At 37.1% G+C, this 19613-nt stretch overlaps 1 protein-coding gene and 1 long non-coding RNA gene across 2 annotated transcripts; one reads left to right on the top strand and one right to left on the bottom strand.

The window, feature by feature from the left end:
• The first annotated feature begins 727 nt into the window (after nucleotides 1-727).
• On the top strand, nucleotides 728-16071 carry mknk2a (MAPK interacting serine/threonine kinase 2a). Its single transcript, XM_026206492.1, has 14 exons — nucleotides 728-835; nucleotides 1237-1413; nucleotides 1495-1582; nucleotides 1779-1880; nucleotides 1957-2054; nucleotides 4885-4964; nucleotides 5800-5873; nucleotides 6387-6491; nucleotides 6582-6637; nucleotides 7576-7671; nucleotides 11275-11469; nucleotides 11767-11931; nucleotides 12047-12087; nucleotides 13898-16071. Exons 2-14 carry the CDS (start codon nucleotides 1363-1365, stop codon nucleotides 14187-14189), a joined length of 1443 nt encoding a protein of 480 aa, XP_026062277.1. The 5' UTR covers nucleotides 728-835; nucleotides 1237-1362; the 3' UTR covers nucleotides 14190-16071.
• A 1190-nt stretch (nucleotides 16072-17261) lies between these two features.
• Nucleotides 17262-19277, bottom strand: LOC113046419 (uncharacterized). The gene is made up of 4 exons (XR_003276079.1): nucleotides 19186-19277; nucleotides 18844-19104; nucleotides 18628-18729; nucleotides 17262-17587 (listed from the first exon to the last, which is right to left on the bottom strand). It is a non-coding gene; the product is annotated as an uncharacterized LOC113046419 (long non-coding RNA).
• Between the last annotated feature and the right edge of the window lie 336 nt (nucleotides 19278-19613).

Genomic DNA, 19613 nt, shown 5'->3' with positions numbered 1-19613 from the left:
ATTTCGACTTGTATATGACTGTGATTATGAGGGTTTTATATGTCACTCCCAAAACTTTCCTGCGTGAACAGGATGGACAATCTGAATGGATTGTATGTAGCCTTAGAAAGAGAGATGCGTTGGCTGCCAGGCAGAGAGCAGAAATGGATTCGAATCACTGATCTATAAAAGAAAGTCATATATAGATCAGTGATTCGAATACTGTAAACAACTGTACTACATGAAACTAAAGTAATTAATGCATGAAGATCAGTAGATGGCTGCAGTGAGCCACACATTCTGCCTGCTCACTACATCTTTCTAACATGAAATTTAATTAAAATTAAGTTATATTAAAATGATTTAACAATAAAAATGCTTAAAAACCTGACCGATTAAGTTTAAAGATACTTTATAGATACTGTTCATAACAAGATTTACATCAACTCATGCATATTTATATGATATTAAACAATAATTATATATATAATATGTAATATATTAAATATCCTGAGGTGTGTTCATTTTAAAATTGTACTAATTTTTCCACTGCCCACTAGATGGGGCAATAAACAAGTGAATTTTTAAACTTGATTCTGATTAGTTGACGCTTAGAACGGGATGCTCCTCCCCTAAAATTGAAATGTCCAATAGTGTTCTGAGTTTTTAATTCTGCCTTTCGAAGCAATCACTTTGATTGGATGTGGAATGCAGAGTGGGCGGAGTGCAAGATACGACCTTATATATGCGTAGAGCTCTCAACTTCAGTTTACAATTGACAAACACAGAGTAGTAACTTATTACACGGTGGGTTGAGCAACGGCGTAAACGCTGGCGTCTCAAGGCTAGTAACGGGGTAAGAGATGACTCCCTTTCCACTAACTTAACTAATGATTTCAGCAAATCTCTTCGGGAAAAAAAAAACTCCAGTCTTTTCTGACTGCAACCGCATGCAGCCCAGAGAGTGGTTACTTGGTCATCCTGATAAAAAATAGCCTCTGACCGCTTATAAAGTAAGATTAGATTGTTAATTGTTGTTGTTAAGATTAACTACTTGCATAGGAATTGTCAGCTGATCTATTTCTGAACATGAAAATCAAGTTAATTCAATATATTTTTTTTCCAAGTTCCTAACTTTTTTGCCTCTCGTAATGTAAAAAATATCAAGTCGGTAACGTTACATTAGCTTTTCTTAGTCTCCCAAGAGCATCTGTTCAGGGCCATGTTGATGCTGTTTCTGTCTGTCTGTGTGAACAGGAGTCATCTGTTGCAGACCACCTTGAGGTGATCAGATCAGAGGTGATCAGTATATTTGACTGAGAGGAGCCATTGCACAGTGATTAAGACACAAAGCTGCATATTATTATCTGACCATTTGAAAACATGGTGCAAAACAAAATTACAGAGGTCACAGGATTCCATCGCTCCTTCAAGGTTGGCAACGACTTGTGATTTACCAGAAAGTTTTTAATGTGAAATGGCAGACTTTAATTTGACACTTTCTCCTGTTCCCAGGGGCAAAACCCTTTCAAAACTGATGAATTAATAGATTTGGAACCCCATGTTGACTCATCCTTCAAGTTAGACCGCTCGCCAAGGCCTGGTACAGTTATTTTGCCTACATTTTCCTTAATATTGATTGTCATTATCAGACTTTGAGGTTGACGTAAACCCTGATGAGATACTTCAGGAGGTATTGCTTATCTCTCATGCTTTGTTAGGCAAAGTTCATAGCAGATTAGAGTGATGGACTTGGCACACATTGTTCATCTTGACTGTTTTTTTTTTTTTTTTTATAGACATGCCATCCAGCCAGCCCATCTATATCCCTGATGCCAAGAAGAGAAATAAAAAGAAAAAACGATGCAGAGCCACTGACAGTTTCTCTGGACGTTTTGAAGGCAAACCCCTTTTTTTATCTTCCGTACAGTAAATGCTGTCTGTAGAGTATTAATACAATTTTTTTTTTCTCTGCAGATGTTTATAAACTACAAAATGAGATTCTTGGAGAAGGGGCTTATGCTGTTGTTCAGACCTGCATCAATCTGATCACCAATAAAGAATATGCAGTAAAGGCAAGTATCAGCACTCTATTTTATTTAAAGCCGCATATTGGCAAACAAACCGTTGTCAGTGCTCATACAACCATCGTAAGATCAGTGTCTTATCTATGTTCAGGTTAAACTCCAGTTGCACTAGCAAAATACCCTCTTAAGCCATACTCTCTTTATGATTGCTCTGATTTCAACCAGAAAATAAAAAGCTTGGGTAGCAAATTAAAGTGTATTTAAAAATGATTTGCTTCATTTTAATTTTATGACAAAAAACAAACAAAAACACAATAGGCATTGAAAAATTAAGCGACGTAAAAAAAACAAAAAAAAAAACATGTATAGTTTTTTATAATATTCTGATGTATAGAGAAAATTAAATGTATTATAAAACTTACTTAAATGTAATACAATTATGTATTTTAATAGAATTATAATATTTTATTTATTGATTTAAATTCCCCCTTTAAAGGAATAGTTCACCCAAAATGAAAATGATCATAATTTACAGTACTTGCCCTCATGTCGTTCCAAACGTGTATGAGCTTGTTTCTTATGTTGAACGTAAAATATGATATTTTGACGAATATCGGTAACCAAACAGTTGTTGGTCCCCATTGACTTCCATAATAAGGAAAGGAAAACTTTCCAGTGGGAACTTTCCAAGTCGGTGGGGACCATAAATTGTTTGATTAACGGCATTCTTCAAAATATCATCTTTTACATTCAACATAAGAAACAAGCTCATACAGGATTGGAACGACGAGTGTGAGTAAATGACGGTTTCATTTTTCATTTGTGAACTATCCCTTTAATGGAATGAATAGGGGCTGTTTCCGGTGCATCAAAAATGTGACCGATTAATAGAAATGATATTGTGCAATCTGAACAGACTAAAAGGGGAACTGGCTTAAAGATTGAGTAGCAGGAGGACATTGTTAGGATGTTCTCTTAAATGATGTTCGAGCATCAGTGGTTTATTACTGAACACTCCCAAGTTTTTGACACTAGGAATATGAATTGAGGGAAGCAAACTTTGGCTCTTAGTTATGTGCCATACCTTCAATGTAGAGTGTTGCATAAGAATAAAAGGGGGTTTATGTTGGGACAGGTGGCTTTGTATCGGTGTTTCAGCCCTCTTCAGGAAATACAGGACTCTAGCTTTCATTCATGGTCGTTTGAGCGGTGTCCATTTTATTTGTTATGTGTACTTCTCTCTGGAACAATGTCCTTCCAGCTACTGTGCTGCAGCTGTGGAACAAAAATATAAATGACCACAGTGCCTGCTCAGCAGAGAAACTTCCTCTTTGCAGTTGTTGATATTGTTAAGAAGGACATGTAATGTTTGGAAAAGCAGTGCGGTATCTCTCGCTACTGTACATCAATTTGATACATCACTTCATATGTCATTTCATAGCAAATGTTCTGTAACTTGCCAAAGGGAATCCAAAATTGAAAACAGCAGGTTCTCCACATTGCTGATGTCATGGAATATTGTCAGATTCCTAGAGTGTTATGATCTGGTGCTCTTATGGAAGCTGTAGAAAGATGAATTTTGTAGTTTGTATCCCATTTGCTGTGGACCGTATAATTAGGGTGAAATGTTTGGCTAATGCTTAACCTTTTGGGATACTGTAGCCATGCTCATCTACACATTAAAATGAATGGACACTGTATGAATAACGTGGAATAATAGTCATATGCCAGTGTAATTGGATTTTATTAGGTACAGTCAAAGGGTCAAATGATAGATAAACCAGTATATGCATTGAATTAAGAGAAACAACACATTGTTTTCAAACCCCAAGCCCTTTAGAAACATACTACTGTTCAAAGTTTTGGAGGTGGTAAGTTTGGTCTTTGTTAAAGAATTTGTATTTTTTATTTTGCAAGGTTGCATTAAATTAATTAAAGGTGATTTTAAAGACATTTATATTATATTTTAATTTGTATTTATAACAAAAGACAAATGCTGTTCTTTCTATTCGTTAAACAATTTGGTTCCCTCCAAAATATTAAGTAGCACAACTGTTGATAAGAAATGTTTCTTGGCAGCAAATCGGCATATTAAAAAGATTTCTGAAGGATTATGGGATTGGGGTAATGGCTGCTGCAGTTTCAGCTTTGCAATCACAGAAATGAATCCCGTTTTAAAATATTAAAATGGCAAACATTTATTTAAAATTATAATATTTTACAATATTACTGTTTATACTGGGTTTTTGATCACATAAATGCAAGCATAAGAGATTCCTTTCAAAAACCGGCAAACTCTATTTAAATTTCATTTAGGTTTACTGCTACACACCACTTACTACAGAAGTCCCAGCTGTTGATGGCTGTGCACCCAGTAAATTAAACCAGAAAATTGGTCACATTGTTGGTTCTATTGTAGAATTTAATTGTCATTTAGTCAACCCTTCTTTTGGTGCAAGTACACTGCCACTTTCTCTGCTGCGCACATGGTCTGAATGCCCTGTTTGTTGTGAGACCTGATTGTCTGTCTAGTCCTCCAGCTTGTAAAGCCTGCTGACCATGTGGTGACCTGCTGAATCAGTGGTCCGAGATGTTCTTTTGTAGACAGGCAGTGGCGTGTCATCTGTGTGCTTGGTAATCTGAGAGTTATCCACAGAAGGACATGCAGATCTGTCGACTCAAGCTCGATACTGAGATGACCTGATCATGTCTGAGAGTTTTGCCACTTAATAACAAATGTGTACTTCATTGTCTGTGTCCAGGTAGCAGAAGAGCCCATCAAAACAGACTCTGAGTTCTGTAATTCAAGGTCTGGGCACAATGTGTCCTTCCTAGGGTTTCTATTAGGTCACTAATATGATGTTTCAATGTCATACAGATAATTGAGAAGAGGCCAGGCCACAGTCGGAGCCGTGTTTTCAGGGAGGTGGAAATGCTCTACCAGTGCCAGGGCCACAGGTACAGGATTCTCTGTGTGACACTACTCATTGCATATAAGGGAAAACATTAGTCCAACATGGTGGCCAAGGGGAGAGAAATTTTATTTAATACTTCAAACTAAACTAAAGTACTGATTTAAAAATTGCTCTGATGTGATTAGATTATTCATGTATCATGCGGTTAGCTTGGTTAAATGAAAACCATATTGAAACCAATTGGGGTTGAGTTTTATGATTAACAGGATGCCGCCTTAGGGGCCGTTCACATATCGCGCCTGAAAACGCTAGTCGTGCCGCTTTCTCCTTTTTTCCAAAGCGCTCGGGCAGAAGCGCTCCTGAGGCGTCTGCTTTTGCTAAGCAACCATGACGTGCAAGACGCGGAAATTTCAGCAAAGGATAAATGGATTTGCAGCACAAAAAATAGCTCTCAGTAGCTCTGCTACTAAATTTATTTCAAAATGGCAATCTATAAACAGCTATGAACAACGTTGTTACGGGAAAAGATGAAGCTGATTGGTTAGTTCTTGTCACATGACCGGCGGTGCGCTTGCGGCATTCTGAAAAGTTGAGATGTTTTTAATTCGATGCGGTGCGGACGCGCCTGGAAAAAACGGGCGCGTCGCGACCGCGTCGCTTCCATTATTGTTCCATTATGAGCACATGCCGCGCGCCTACATTGGAAATAACGAACTTGTGCGGGCAAAAGACGCAAAATGTGAACGGCCCCTAGACTGCTGCCCACATAGACCGCAAGACGAGGTTTTGGTACAAAGCTTGAGAAGCTCATTAAGACTAATTGAAAAAGATTCCTTGCCATGTAATTGATGGATAATGTTAATGTCTTTTCTCACCAGAAACATTTTGGAACTGGTTGAATACTTTGAGGAAGAGGACAAATTTTATTTAGTCTTTGAGAAACTGAGAGGCGGTAAGTTCTTTTTTTTTTTTTTTTTTTTTAATTGTTCCATTTGTTTTTTATTTATTTATTAAAACCACTAAGTAATAGGTGTAGTTCACCCAAAAATGAAAATTGTCATTTTTCTTATGTTGTAGAAGAAAAAAAAAAAGATATTTTGGAGAATTCTGGTAAACAGTCAGCTGATGGTTCCCATTAACTTCCATATTTCTTTCCCTGATATGGAAGTCAGTGGGGACCTCAACTGTTTCAGTTCAATTGTTACTTTCTACTTATTCTTATGTTCATTTGAGTTCAATATAAGAAAAACCCATTCAGGTTTGGAGTGATATGAGGGTGACTAAATGATGAAAATCATTCATTTTAGGGTGAACTATTCCTTTATTTTTCATAAAATAAATGCAGCCTTAGTGAGCATAAGACACCCGAGAAACATGAAAAAAAAAAAAAAATTAAAATGGGTTTGCATTCATATTGTAAAGAATCTATAGTCCTAAATCTTCATGCATCCATTTTTATTCCCAGGTTCTATCTTGACTCACATACACCGAAGACAACACTTCAATGAGCAGGAAGCCAGCATAGTGGTGCAGGACATCGCCAGTGCTCTGGACTTCCTACACAACAAAGGTTGAGACCTTTAGTGTTGATACAACATGATGTTATTATGCATTCTATATATTATCAATATAGATAATTGTTCGTTATGTCTTGTTATAGGGATGGCACATCGAGACCTCAAGCCTGAGAACATCCTCTGTGAACATAGTGACAGGGTGAGTCTCTCTCTGTACATGAGGAGACATGAGACATCTGAGGAGAACACACATGCACTGCATTTCTGACCAGATTTTTGACAAATCTGTTGGGTACAGTAACATTTTACGTGCTTTTTGTGCTCTTGAACGAAAACATTTGACCCGCTTGTGTTTAGAAAAACTCAGTGGGCAATCATAAAGGATTAGTCCACTTTCAAATAAAATGGTTCTTCATAATTTATTCACCACCATGTCATCCAAGATGTTATATCGGTCTTTTTCAGTCATAAAGAAATTAAGGTTTTCGATGAAAACATTCCAGTATTATTCTCCTTATAGTGGACCTCAACAGCTACCAAATGGTCAATTACAGTTTCAGTGCAGCTTCAAAGGCCTCTACACGAGACCAGATGAGGAATAAGAGTCTTATCTAGTGAAACGATTGGTCATTTCCTAAAAAAATATTTTATATGCTTTATAAACAGAAATGCTTGCCTTGCACTACTGTGCAATGCATGTCCACTGTCCATGACTTCACATAATACTTAATTACATTGAAAAGGTTACGCGTGATGTAGGTGGTAGTACCGACTCTGTGTTTAAAAGTCGAATGTGCAAAGACATAGTCAAATGTCGTCTACAAAAAATTTTAATGTGTTATTTGAACATGCAACAACTTTTGGTATCGTGCAGAGCCCTTTTGAAGCTGCACTGAAACTGTAATTTTGACAGTAACAGCCATTTGGTAGCTGTTCAAGTCTACTTTAAAGAGAATAATCCGGGAATGTTTTCATCAAAAACCTTAATTTCTTTTCAACTGAAGAAAGAGAAACTTAATATCTTGAATGGGGTGGGGGTGTTGGGTGGTGAATTATTAGAATTTCTATTGATAGTGAACTAATCCTTTAACTAATTTTACAGTGGCATTTATTATATTTTATTTTTTTCTTCTGTAGATCTCTCCTGTGAAGATCTGCGATTTTGATTTGGGAAGTGGGATCAAACTGAATAGTGACCGCTCTCCCATCTCCACCCCTGAGCTCCTGACTCCGGTGAGTTTAACACGTGTATATTAAAGAGATAGATCACCCAAACATGAAAACTGTCATTAATTACTCGCCCTCATGACATTCCAAACCCCTAAGACCTTCGGTCATCTTTGGAACACAAATTAAGATATTTTGGATGGAATCTGAGAGCTCCCTGATCCTGCATAGACCGTAAGGATATTACCACATTGCAAGGACAGCCGTAGGATTGCCAATGACCTATATGATCTTATATTAAATTAGAGTAAATGGTAAATAATGTGCTTCAATTAAATTGTATTTATTTAAACATAATATTTATGAAATTATAGTATTTTGAATTGATACAAATTTTACAAATATGAATAGCATGCTTGTAGAACAGGTGATTGTAGGAGAAGGAAAAAGTTGGGGGGAATTAGGACTTTGAGAAAGGATGAAATTTTGATAAAAGGGGTCATATGACGTTGTTAAAAAAAGAACATTATTTGGTGTAATAAAAGGTTTATGTGGTTTAAGGTTCAAAAAACACATTTTCCACATACTGTACATTGTTTATCTCTGTGCCACGCCTTTCTGAAACATGTCGATTTTTACAAAGCTCAGTGGTCTGAAAAGCGAGGTGTGCTCTGTTTGGCCAGCTATTCAGTGCATATTTTGGCTGTGTTATGCAAATTTTCCCTCACAGTGACATAGATGTGGGGGCTTATTTAAATGAGGCATTTTAGGAGAATGTGGATGAGTCTTAACTTTTATAAAGAATATCTCTTTGGGTTTGAGACTTTAGTCTTTGCCACTTTAGGGATCTTATCTATGCACAAACATCTTGTAACACTCCAAAGATAAAGGAAAACTTGAAATCGCATCATATGAACCCTTTAAAGATTTGTGAAGGCTTCTTCACAATTGTTTTCATATAGACATATTGTGTCACCTACATTTAATTTGGCGCTACATAAATCAAGCCACTAAATTTAGCCAGTGTTTTTAATGCCATTTTTATTGCCACTTCACTGCATTGGACTTCTAGATCTCAAAATAAGTAGAGCAGAGATGAAGGTTATTGATTTAAAGGCAAAGCCAATAAACCTCCAGTAACCAAGTTTTGTAAACGTTGAACATCTGTTTTGATGTGAATCGGTACCTTGGGTCACAGAATTCACAGAATTAGAAAGATTACAGATCAAGGAACACCGTAAACTAACAGTTTTATTAGCTCTCCGAGTCTGAAGGGAACAGGCAAGGTTATTTTAATGTGAATGTCTTCATGACCCGAGACCTTAAACAAAATTCCTCATGGAAATCTTTTCACCCATACCTCAGTCTTTTCACCACACCCTGGGGTTTTCAGATGCTTTTGAAGTGTTCAGATTGGTTACTAGAGACTTTTGGTTTTGTATGGTCTGCTCTTTCTGAGGTCTACGAGTTTTTCCTCTGCACCCGGAAGGAGGTGGATCAGAAATTGGATGGTGAACCCTCTCCATTTACATTTTTGATTTAAGCATAACTGCGCCAGGATGTTCAAGTACAAATCCATAACACAGTTCTATGTGGCATTTTACCTTACTAATTTCCAGCATTGACTTTTCTCTCTGTAGCATAATGGATTTAGTTCTCCCAAAATCAAAAACGGTCATGTTATTCCAAACAAAGACATATGTTCATCTTCAAAACATGCAAAGGTATTTTTTTTTTATTTTTATTTTATGAAAACTGAGATTTTTCTCCATTAAATTATTACAACTAAAACTGATCATAAAGTTTATGAAGACCTCTTTTAAAGTAATCTAACTGAATTTAGACTCTTAATCCAAGTCTTTGAAAGACTTGTACTCACTTTGTGATGAACCTATTTAATTTAGCCATTTACTCCAATTAAAAAATTGATTAACACTTCAAATATGATAAATGGAAACAAAGTGCTTGATAAATCTTGTAGGTTTTGAACATTTGAATTACGGATTATACAGTTTTCACTTTGGGTAAACTATCACTTTGAATACTGTTGCATTTTTCACCACCGCAACTGTGGATTTACTTGCTGGAATAGTGACCAGGGAAACTCCCTAGTCTTGCCAGAGCTAAGGTCCTGTCTTGCCATGATATCATTCCCTTCATAAACATCCGAGAACATACATTTATTATGACTTGTGCAATGAAAGTTTGTGGCTGTGGCTGTGGTCAATGACAGAAACTGGATGACTTATTTATCATCTCTGTGTACATTCAGGCTTGCCCTCTTTTGCTCTGTGCACCATAATAACACTCTTGTACCCAGCAAACTATGCAAATCCTTACTCCGTAACGTACATGTTGTCTGGAAACACATTTTTTTCTTTTTAATGATGAGAGGAAGCAGGTGGGGCTGCTTCTAAGTGATGGCAAATCTAAGATTCCTCGTGCACAGAGGAGCGTTATGTAAGAGCCCAGTCATGCTGAAAGCAAAACCAGCCGGACAATAAACTGACAATTGGGGATCATTGCTGGACTGTCTGGGTTTTGTTGAATCGCAATCTACTTCTGTTCCTGTTGTGGGACAAGTAGTATAGTTTAAATTGTGCTCCCACAATTAGGTGATATTTTATGAACTTTGATTTGTTAGCCAAAAACTCTTAATTCCGATTACAAGGGTTGCTTACTATAAGACCACAGAGTCACATTTTTATCATGGCACACCATTTTTGTCTCGATCCACTTTCCTTCAAAGTGATGCCCCTGTCATGTTCACAGAGCTCGGATGGTTTGAGGGAATGTGTCGTGTGCTTGCGAGGTTACTGAGGCTTAGCCATAGATTTGTCAGGGTCAGAGAGATGGCAGTCCTGGCTTATTTTTTTGGAGTGTCCTCTGAGGACATGTAGTCTACTCCCCCTTGGCCTGCAAATAAACATCGGCATAATGTCTTCAGCTTCCTCAGTTTGCTTCAGTGACTCATATAGTAGCTGTATAACAATTTTTTACCAGACAGCTGCACTTCCATAAAAATAAACAAATTTGCTCATGTCCCGCTAACCTCCTTGGTTCGCTCCCCTGAGTTTTTCTTCATTGCATTAAGTATAAGTGCACCATTCGGAGTGTGTGTGTGTGTGTGTGTTATGTAACACTCTAGCAGGGTTGGGACTTGTTTATCCCTGGCCGGTGTAGAGCGGCTTAAATCCTTTTTTCTTTTTTCCTCCCCAAGCAGTAACCTTTTGGCCTAGTTTGCACATGATATATTGCAGACAGCAGCAGCAGCCTGTGGGCCCTGCTGGAACAGTTGTCTGCTGACGTGCCCAGGTCTGAATCGGATCAGGCCACCCCAGCTTAACTCCGAACAATGAACTTGATAATGCCCTGCAGGTGAAAACAAACAGAGCTACCAGCACTCCCTCAGTTTGGCCTCTTCTGATAAATGCTGTAGCTCTAGATAGCTCACCTTGTAGTTTATTCTACTTTTGAACTTGTTGTCCAACCAAGTGACATGATGATGGGACAGTAATAGTAAACATGAAGTGAAACCAAGATTGTTCCTCTCTGCTCTTCCCACTGAGTTCTTGTGGCTTTTATAACTCATGTGGGGAATTTGTGGACTTTTCCTTGTGTATGAGGACTTTTACAGTACGTACTTAAAGGTTTCTTTTATTCCTACAGTGTGGCTCAGCTGAATACATGGCTCCTGAGGTGGTGGAGGCCTTTAATGAGGAAGCTAGCATCTATGACAAGCGCTGTGACCTGTGGAGCCTCGGCGTCATCCTCTACATCATGCTGAGTGGATACCCACCCTTTGTGGGTCACTGTGGAACAGACTGTGGTTGGGATTGGGGAGAGCCCTGCCAAGTCTGCCAGGTACACCACATACTTGGACAAGATGCGTGGTTTTCTGGGAAAGTGTTCAGTATCGAAAGCGGGGAAAGTTGAAAACTTTCCCTTGAATTGTAGCAGGTCTAGCCACATGGTTTCGTAGTCAGAGTTTGACAATTTTGGGCTGCATTGTCACAAGTTAATTTACATACATTTACCAATTTAAAAAGGAAAAATAAACTTAGGGTTGAGGCTGAATGGTGATATTTATTTATTTATTTTTTATTTTTTTTTGCTTCTGCAAGTCGAATTTTAATACCTCTTATCACAATGCGTCCACAGAGCATGCTGTTTGAGAGTATTCAGGAAGGCAAGTACGAGTTTCCAGAGAAGGACTGGGCACACATCTCTCCTGCAGCCAAAGACCTCATCACCAAGCTGTTGGTGCAGGATGCCAAAGACCGCCTCAGTGCTGCCCAGGTTTTGCAGCATCCTTGGGTCAAGGGGGTATGTCCATTTTAATTTCCGTCTCTAGGATTCCTGAGAATATTTCACATTAATTATTCGCTTCTTGGGTTGTAAATCATATTTTCTGACAACTTTCTATTGTTCTTCACCTTAGTGTGCACCCAACACTGTGTCTGCATCCATATTACATCAGAGGTGAGTATATTGCATACTAAATGTCCTGATATACTCTCAACAAAGTTATTGTTCCTTCTTCGCTTGGAGGGCCAAAAGAAGCTTGAAATACCGGAGCACACCTACTGATTAGGGTTATTTCACCCTAAAATAAAAATTGTCATTTTAATTACTCGCCCTCATGTCCTTAAAAACCTAGAAGACATTTTTAAGATAATTTACAAATTAAGATATTTTTGATGAAATCCGAGAGCTTTTTGACCCTGCATAGACAAAAATGCAACTACCACGTTCCAAGCCCAGAAAGGTCTAAGGACATTGTTAAAATGGTCCATGTGACATCAGTGGTTCAACTTTAATTTTACAAAGCTACAGTTGAATGCTTTTTTTGTGCAAAGAAAACAGAAGTAAAATCACTGTCCAATGCTATTCATGCGAGTACCACAATGCTCATGTCATATGGACTATTTCAAAGATGTCCTTGAAACGTTTCTAGGATTGGGAATATTTCAGTAACTCTGCAGTCTCTGCAGGGTCAGGGTTTCTCTGCAGGGTTTCATTTTGGCAAGCAAACCCCGTTTTACAATGATGTTGTTTGGAATGATGCCATGCCAGTTTGTTCTTTAATTTGGCTTAAAGTATAATAGTGGCTTGGCTTAATGATACACTTATAAATTCCAGCATCAGTAGAGTTGGGTAACTATGTCACTCTGTAGGCGGATCGGCTGTTAGCATTACACTGGTTCCTTTGACAAAAAGCCAATAGGATTTTTCCATAGGCTTTTGGATTATTGCAAAAATAACTAAGCTCTGTGTTCAATTATAGTTCATAAAACTTTCATGTTTTGTCCATCAAGATAATTTTCACAAAATAAATAAAACTTTGAAGCCTAAATAAAAGTACCAGAACTTAAAAGCTAAACTTAGGCTATAAACGAACTACAGTACAGCACTACGGCCAAATAAGACCTTAATAATAAAAAATATAGTGAATAAATGAAATAATCATAAATAAAGGACATATGAAAGCATGTATTTCTGTAGATTTCGAAATAAGGTGCATTAAGTCAATAAATCCTTGATTTAATATTAATATTTTAATAAAAAATGTGTCTTCAAGAACTATTAAATGAAATTCTAGTGCATTTAATCTATTACATAACAGCCGGTTGAGCAAGTTTTTGGATATGAAATTAAATTAAACTTATTTTAGTGAACAAAGTACTATATTTTAGCTTTGTTATGGTGTGTACACAATGTTATTTTATCCTTGCTTCTAGGAAATCCTCATGCTTTCTAACAGCTTCATGTGGCTGTAAACATTTACCTTTAACATGGCTTTAAGCACTATGCATCGTTAAAGTTTCACTTTCACCGTGACTACGCCGGTAAATATGGGGTTTACATCGAATAATTGTAATGGTTTACCTCATGAACCCAGAGTCACCGCATCAATAGGAACAGAAAGCAATTAATGAGCATCTTCCATCTGAAGACTTGTAGCTTTAGCTTTAAGTAACCTTATTCGTTAAAAAAATTTCATGGGTGGGGTGTAACCGGTGTGTTTTATGTCATACAATAAAACATGAAAATATCTCGAGCCTGTGTGAACCACGGACCTTATATTAGGGATTTTACCAAAATCCCATTAAAAAAAAAAAAAAAAAAACATTGACTCGATTGGTACGATTGAACCAGAAGTGCTAAAATGTTAACTACCTTTCGGGTTTTTGCCTACAAAGTGACATCATAGTTCCTCCACTCTATAGTTTTGACCGAGAGTAGCAGACCATTAATCATGCCATCCTTACATTCTGTGTTCTTTCTCCAGGGGTGGTAGCGCTCAGGACCTGACGTTCTTTGCTGGGCAGGCCGTAGCCATGAACCGGCAGCTGGCTGAGAGGGAAGAGAGTGAGGAGCAACAGCAGCAGCAGCTAGAGAAGGAGCTTACCTCCCCGCTTCTCTTCTCCTCCAGCTCTGGCTCCATGCTGCTGTCTCCTTCCTCCAGGTCCAAGCTGGCCCTCCGCAGGAAGACCGTAGGCAGCCAGCACCGAGGGCCAGTGTGTGCTGCTGAACTACGCCAGCTCCTCGCCCCGCTTGTGATCGTAGGTGACTGTGCCTGATCTCTACTGCGTTTCAGCCTCTGCTCTCCATTGACGACTATTGATAACACTCTATCGAAATCTTCAACTAGGCAGTGCGTTGACATCTTTACCTCTCTGCCCACTTAATTTGTGGGCTCTAAGCTCTTGTGAGAAGCACTCTTATGTTTGTAGCACTTAAAGCACCTCAAAGGCCCCTGCAAACAGTTTTGACTGGGTAAAAATCTTGTTGTGGCCAGGAAAGACTTGTTGACGTCTGAGTCCCAGGAATCTGTCAATATAACAATGTTTACAAAAACCATTAAACCAAAGGACTCAAGTTGCTTTTGTTCATCTAAAGCTGGACCCCACCGAAGCCATTTGATATCTAAGCATCAGAAAAAAACATTTTGCTCTTTGCCTTTGAGCTCACATGAGACCCCCAGAGGCCTAATCATTTGATTTGTACTTATGCCATGTTTGAAACCCATTTCTCACTCTCAAAGTGATATTGATGGCAGACTGAGACCACGTAAGTGTTACTGGGACTTAAGTGGCAAATGATTTATTAGAGTTATCCAGGGAAGAAATTGCAGCCATGTTGTCTGGGGTTTCTCTAGTCTGAATTTATTTATCAAGGACCACGTTTCTCAATTTCACTCCACTGTGTAACAATTATTTTCTGCCAAATGCGAATTTCAGCGGTTTTCAGGGGGAACCTCAGGATCTGTCTCCGAGTTACCAAAGCATATTTTAAAGCAGAAAGACTCATTCTGTTTCAGTTCATTGGTGTTTTACATTTCAGTTTTGTCCTCGCACTGGAAAGGTTTGCCTTTTTCAGGGAGACGGAGCATTGCAGCGCAACTTTTGTACTTGGCCTCACAGGAAAACAGGAATCAGTTGCATAATCAGATTTCCTCCCCCTTTCCTTTCCTCATGTTCAATCCCCTTTTGACCTGCAATATAAGGAACTGCCAGAGGTTCATTTCAAGGTTTTGTAGCACATTTCATTTCAAAACCCAATTTCACCATTCATTCAGGTAGTCATTGAACATTTCGTGAACACACGGGCTCTGTCAATGACTCCATTTACTGTTTGAATAAAGGTGATTATTCCATGAAAAGTCCTTAAGTCCTCTGTTAGCCTTCATTTTGTACTTGTAGACTGATATCTAATGAAAAGGTGAGATGCGCAATAAACCTCCAGACATACCAATGTGCCATGCTGCTGTATTTAGCCCATTCCCTCGCCCCCGCCCTCCTTTTTTTATTTTTATTGTATGCGTGTTGGAAAGGGAGATTTTTATCTTCCTTGTTTTTACTTTTTATTTTATTTTTCGTAAATGTCAGCTGTTTTTGGGGGGGTCTTCAATGATGCATAGACCGGCTCAAATTGTTCTTAAATGCTACTTGTTACTGTTCATCAATTTATTTATTTTTTCTTCTAAGATTACTGTAGACACTTTAATCTTTGATCAAATCTTTTTTTTCTTTTTTTCTTTGAATAGTACACCAGCAAATCTGCAGAACAACCAAGAACAAAACCAAGTGCTTCTAGTCACTCTAAGTGAAGCAAAGCCTATGATTTATAGTTTTTTTTTTTTTTTTTTTAAGCATTTGGTTCTTGAAATGCATACGCAGTTGACTTCCTCTTTTTGTGATGGAAACCACCTTGGAATATGCTGAGTTTAGTCTTTCTTTCTGAGAACGACCTCATTGTTTTTGTTTTTATTTTTTACTTGCCATGGCATTTTCCCTGAATTTTTGTACCCCCTCATACATGAAAATTACTAGTCTACACTTATTTTAGGGACCAGTGGTGTAGCTTTCATGTTTCTTGTATTTTCATGTGGTTGTACCATTTTTGTTTCCCATCTGACCCCGGGGGGCCAAAATAAAGAACATGGAAAATTGTTCAACTTCAGTGGTCGTTGTTTTCTTGTAAAAACTCTCCTAATTGAATACATGTACCTTAACTCGGGATAATTACTGTTGTCTTTGTTGCTATTCCAAACAGCCTGCCACCAAAGTTAATTTGTATTAAAATAGAACCTCTGTATCTTTAAAGATTTTTTTTTTTTTTTTATGCTCTGCTTTCCACATTTCATATAAACCCTAAATGTAGAGAAATATTAAGAGAAAGTTTATATCTATTTATATTAAAAAAAAATTCTCTCTTAAAAATAATTCCCTCGAATTGTTTGTGCTCATTCGTCTCGATCACTAAACTTCTGTCCTTAATGTAAACTCTCTCAGACGTCATATTGACGTGTTTGTGTGGATAAGATCCTCGTGTCACATCAGCGAGACCTTCACTTTGACAAATAAGTTGAGATAATGTTTCCGAATAACAGCACACGTGGATTTATTTACTGTTGGGTAAACGAGGGAAAATGTATAGTTAATTGTAATATATCCAAATGTTTTACTTTTAGAAATATATTTTTACGTCATTCTCAATGGTGATTATTTTGTGGTGTATTATGGTGTTACAAAAATTAATTCAATGGAATGTTTAAGTTTTTTTTTTTTTTTTTAGTCTATAAGCAAAAATTTGTGCTGCTGCACAATTTTATTTACCTGAATATTAAGTAAGGATGCCTGACTTGTATGTCAGAATAGCTAATTTTATTTATTTATATATATATATATATATATATATAAACTATAAATGTGACTGACAATAAAAAGCCCATATGAACAGGAATAAACCGCTCTAAAGAAGGTGTATTGGAAAAGGCTGTTGAAAATAAACACGAGCTCCCCCAAGTGTTGAAATCCCGTCATTATTTTGTGTAAATTACATAACAGTATAATTAACCGTGTACACGAAATAAATAATTTTGTTTATAAATTATTTACAAAGAATTTTTAACTTTTTTTTCCCCCTGAAAATGTACGATGCGGTCATTTATATTCAATTCAAAGTTCAAATTTAAAAAAAAGCTATATTGTCTATATTGACAGATTCTTATACAAATAATTATTGATCAATGTGAAAGGCTTTCCTTGATTCGAGAGAAAATGTATAAACATGGCTTTATTTAACTAGTTAGCTAGTTGTTAGTAAAAATGCTGATAGGACATTATCAAACACAAAGCTTTACCTCTGGAAAAAAAGTGTTCATTTACATCATCTTCTGTAGCTTCAGAAATCGAGAACTATGCAGAAAGAAAAGGTCAGGATCCACAAGAGCATCGGAAATTCGACTTTGACATTTACAGATTCAGCCAAAGAATATTTATTTATTTATTTTTTTACATCATGCAATAGAAGATACATGGATAACATGATTTATTAGGATATAGTTCTTAATTTACAAATTCAGGTCTTTTTCAGTGCTTCTGGCACACAATTATCAGCGCTACAGTTATTGAAATGATGAGGAAAACTCCTGTCTTGAACAGCATGTACCATATCAGCACTGGCTCCAAGATCCCTTACGGAGATGGAGAAACACACACACACTAATTAAATGCACTAGACTAAAGTTGTAGCTCTGAGATTTGTTCATTCACTAGCAAAATAATACAAATGTTTTTTATAAACTACATGAGATATTATAAAATTTAAATTATTAAATTGAGATAGATTGTAATTCACTTTGGGACCACATAAAAACTTTTAATATGCTGTAGTATAATTCACAGTATTTTTCTGATGTTTGCCATAGGTCGAGCAATTTCTTAACAGGAAAATAGAAGAGTTAAATTATATTGCATTACACTTATAAACAAAAGTCATATTTTCCTCGTCCTGTCAGTTTTGTCAGTTTCGGACGAAGCCAGTCAACCAACTTTAACAGAATAGTTCACCCAAAAGGAAAATCTGTAGAACAATGAATCACCCTCAGTCCATCCAAGATGTAGATGAGTTCGTTTATTCACTGGATCAGAATTGGAAAAATTTAGCATTACATCACTTGCTCACCAATGGATCACCTGCGGTGAATGGGTGCCGTCAGAATGAGAGTCCAAACAGCTGATAAAAACATCAAAAATCATAATAATCCACAAGTAATCCACACAACTCCACTTCAGCTAACATTTTACGAAGTGAAAAGCTGTGTTTGTAAGACACAGATCCATCATTAAGACAAATGATCTATTCAAACGAGCTGTTTATTTATAATATTGTTTTGACGATGGATTTGTTTCTCGCAAACACATTTTTCATTGAAGTCATGTGGATTCCTTGTGGATTATTGTGATGTTTTTATCAGCTGTTTGGACTCTCATTCTGATGGCGCCCATTCACTGCAGAGGATCCACTGGTGAGCAAGTGATGCAATGCTAAATTTAAGAAACAAACTCATCTACATTTTGGATGGCCTGAGGGCGAGTACATTTTCTGCAAATTAGAATTTTTGAATCTTTTCCTTTAACTTAAATGCTACTTTAATGATTTATTTCAGTAATCTAGATGGTGTATACGGATGGATTAAGTCTCAGAAATTAGGAAATTAATGGAGAAACTTACTTGATGGTGTGTGGCCTTGGTATGTGGTATTAGTCAGAGAGGATGAAGTTGTATTTACAGTGGGTAAGTATTCAGGTATGTAAGTTGAAGAAAAACTACAGTCTGAACCACACACACACAGACACACACACACACACACACAGACACACACTTTCTTAATTTATTAAGTTTTCAAAATTGAATATTTTTAAAGAGCCAGGAGGATTTCCCACTTACCTTCCACTTTTACACAAAGCCTGCTTGTTTGACCATGCTCTGTTTGGCAGCTATATACTCCTGAATGATTTTTATTTGCACTGTGAATGTGCATTGAGAGATTGTTATGCCGAGACTCAAGACTATTCTGAATTTCTCCTTCTTTCACCAGTCTTAAACTGATTGATTTACTATCACAATCCAGCCGACATGTGAGGGTAAAGTTCCGACCGGAGCAAACATTTAGTCCTCCTTTCACACTGAAACTGAGCTGACAGTCACCTAAAAGAAATAATGATAGACATGTAGCTCTCCAAATATGTCTGAGTAAAAAAGTTACTACATGCCTTTTTTGAAACTTACCACTTATATGTGATGAAATGAGCAGCAGCAAAATGAATTTCAGACAGCACATGTTTGCACTGAACCATTGAGGTTTGAGTAGGAATAGACTCTGCAGAGAGACAGAAACCCACAGATCATGAACAAATCACACAAGCTGTTGCTTTATCAGCAGATGAGCAATGAGATAGACCAAGCAATAAAAATCCCTCAAGTCAAAAATACTTTGCAGGTTTTAACGAAAAGGTCAGCTATTTCACATGTCAAGCATCTTAATGATTTTTTGCATAATTTGTGTTTTTAATGTATATTATTTGTATTATTAATTGTATTCATAGATTTTTTACACTAACTATGGTATACTTGCTATACTATGGAATTCAAATTTTAGGCTACTAATTACTAATTTTTGTTATGTAGACATACTATGTAAGACAGGGCTTATATAT

This window comes from Carassius auratus, chromosome 27 (assembly GCF_003368295.1).
Source record: "Carassius auratus strain Wakin chromosome 27, ASM336829v1, whole genome shotgun sequence".
NCBI classification, from domain to species: Eukaryota; Metazoa; Chordata; class Actinopteri; order Cypriniformes; family Cyprinidae; genus Carassius; species Carassius auratus.
Note: the sequence above shows the minus strand (reverse complement) of the source record. Positions and strands in the feature narration are given on the sequence as shown.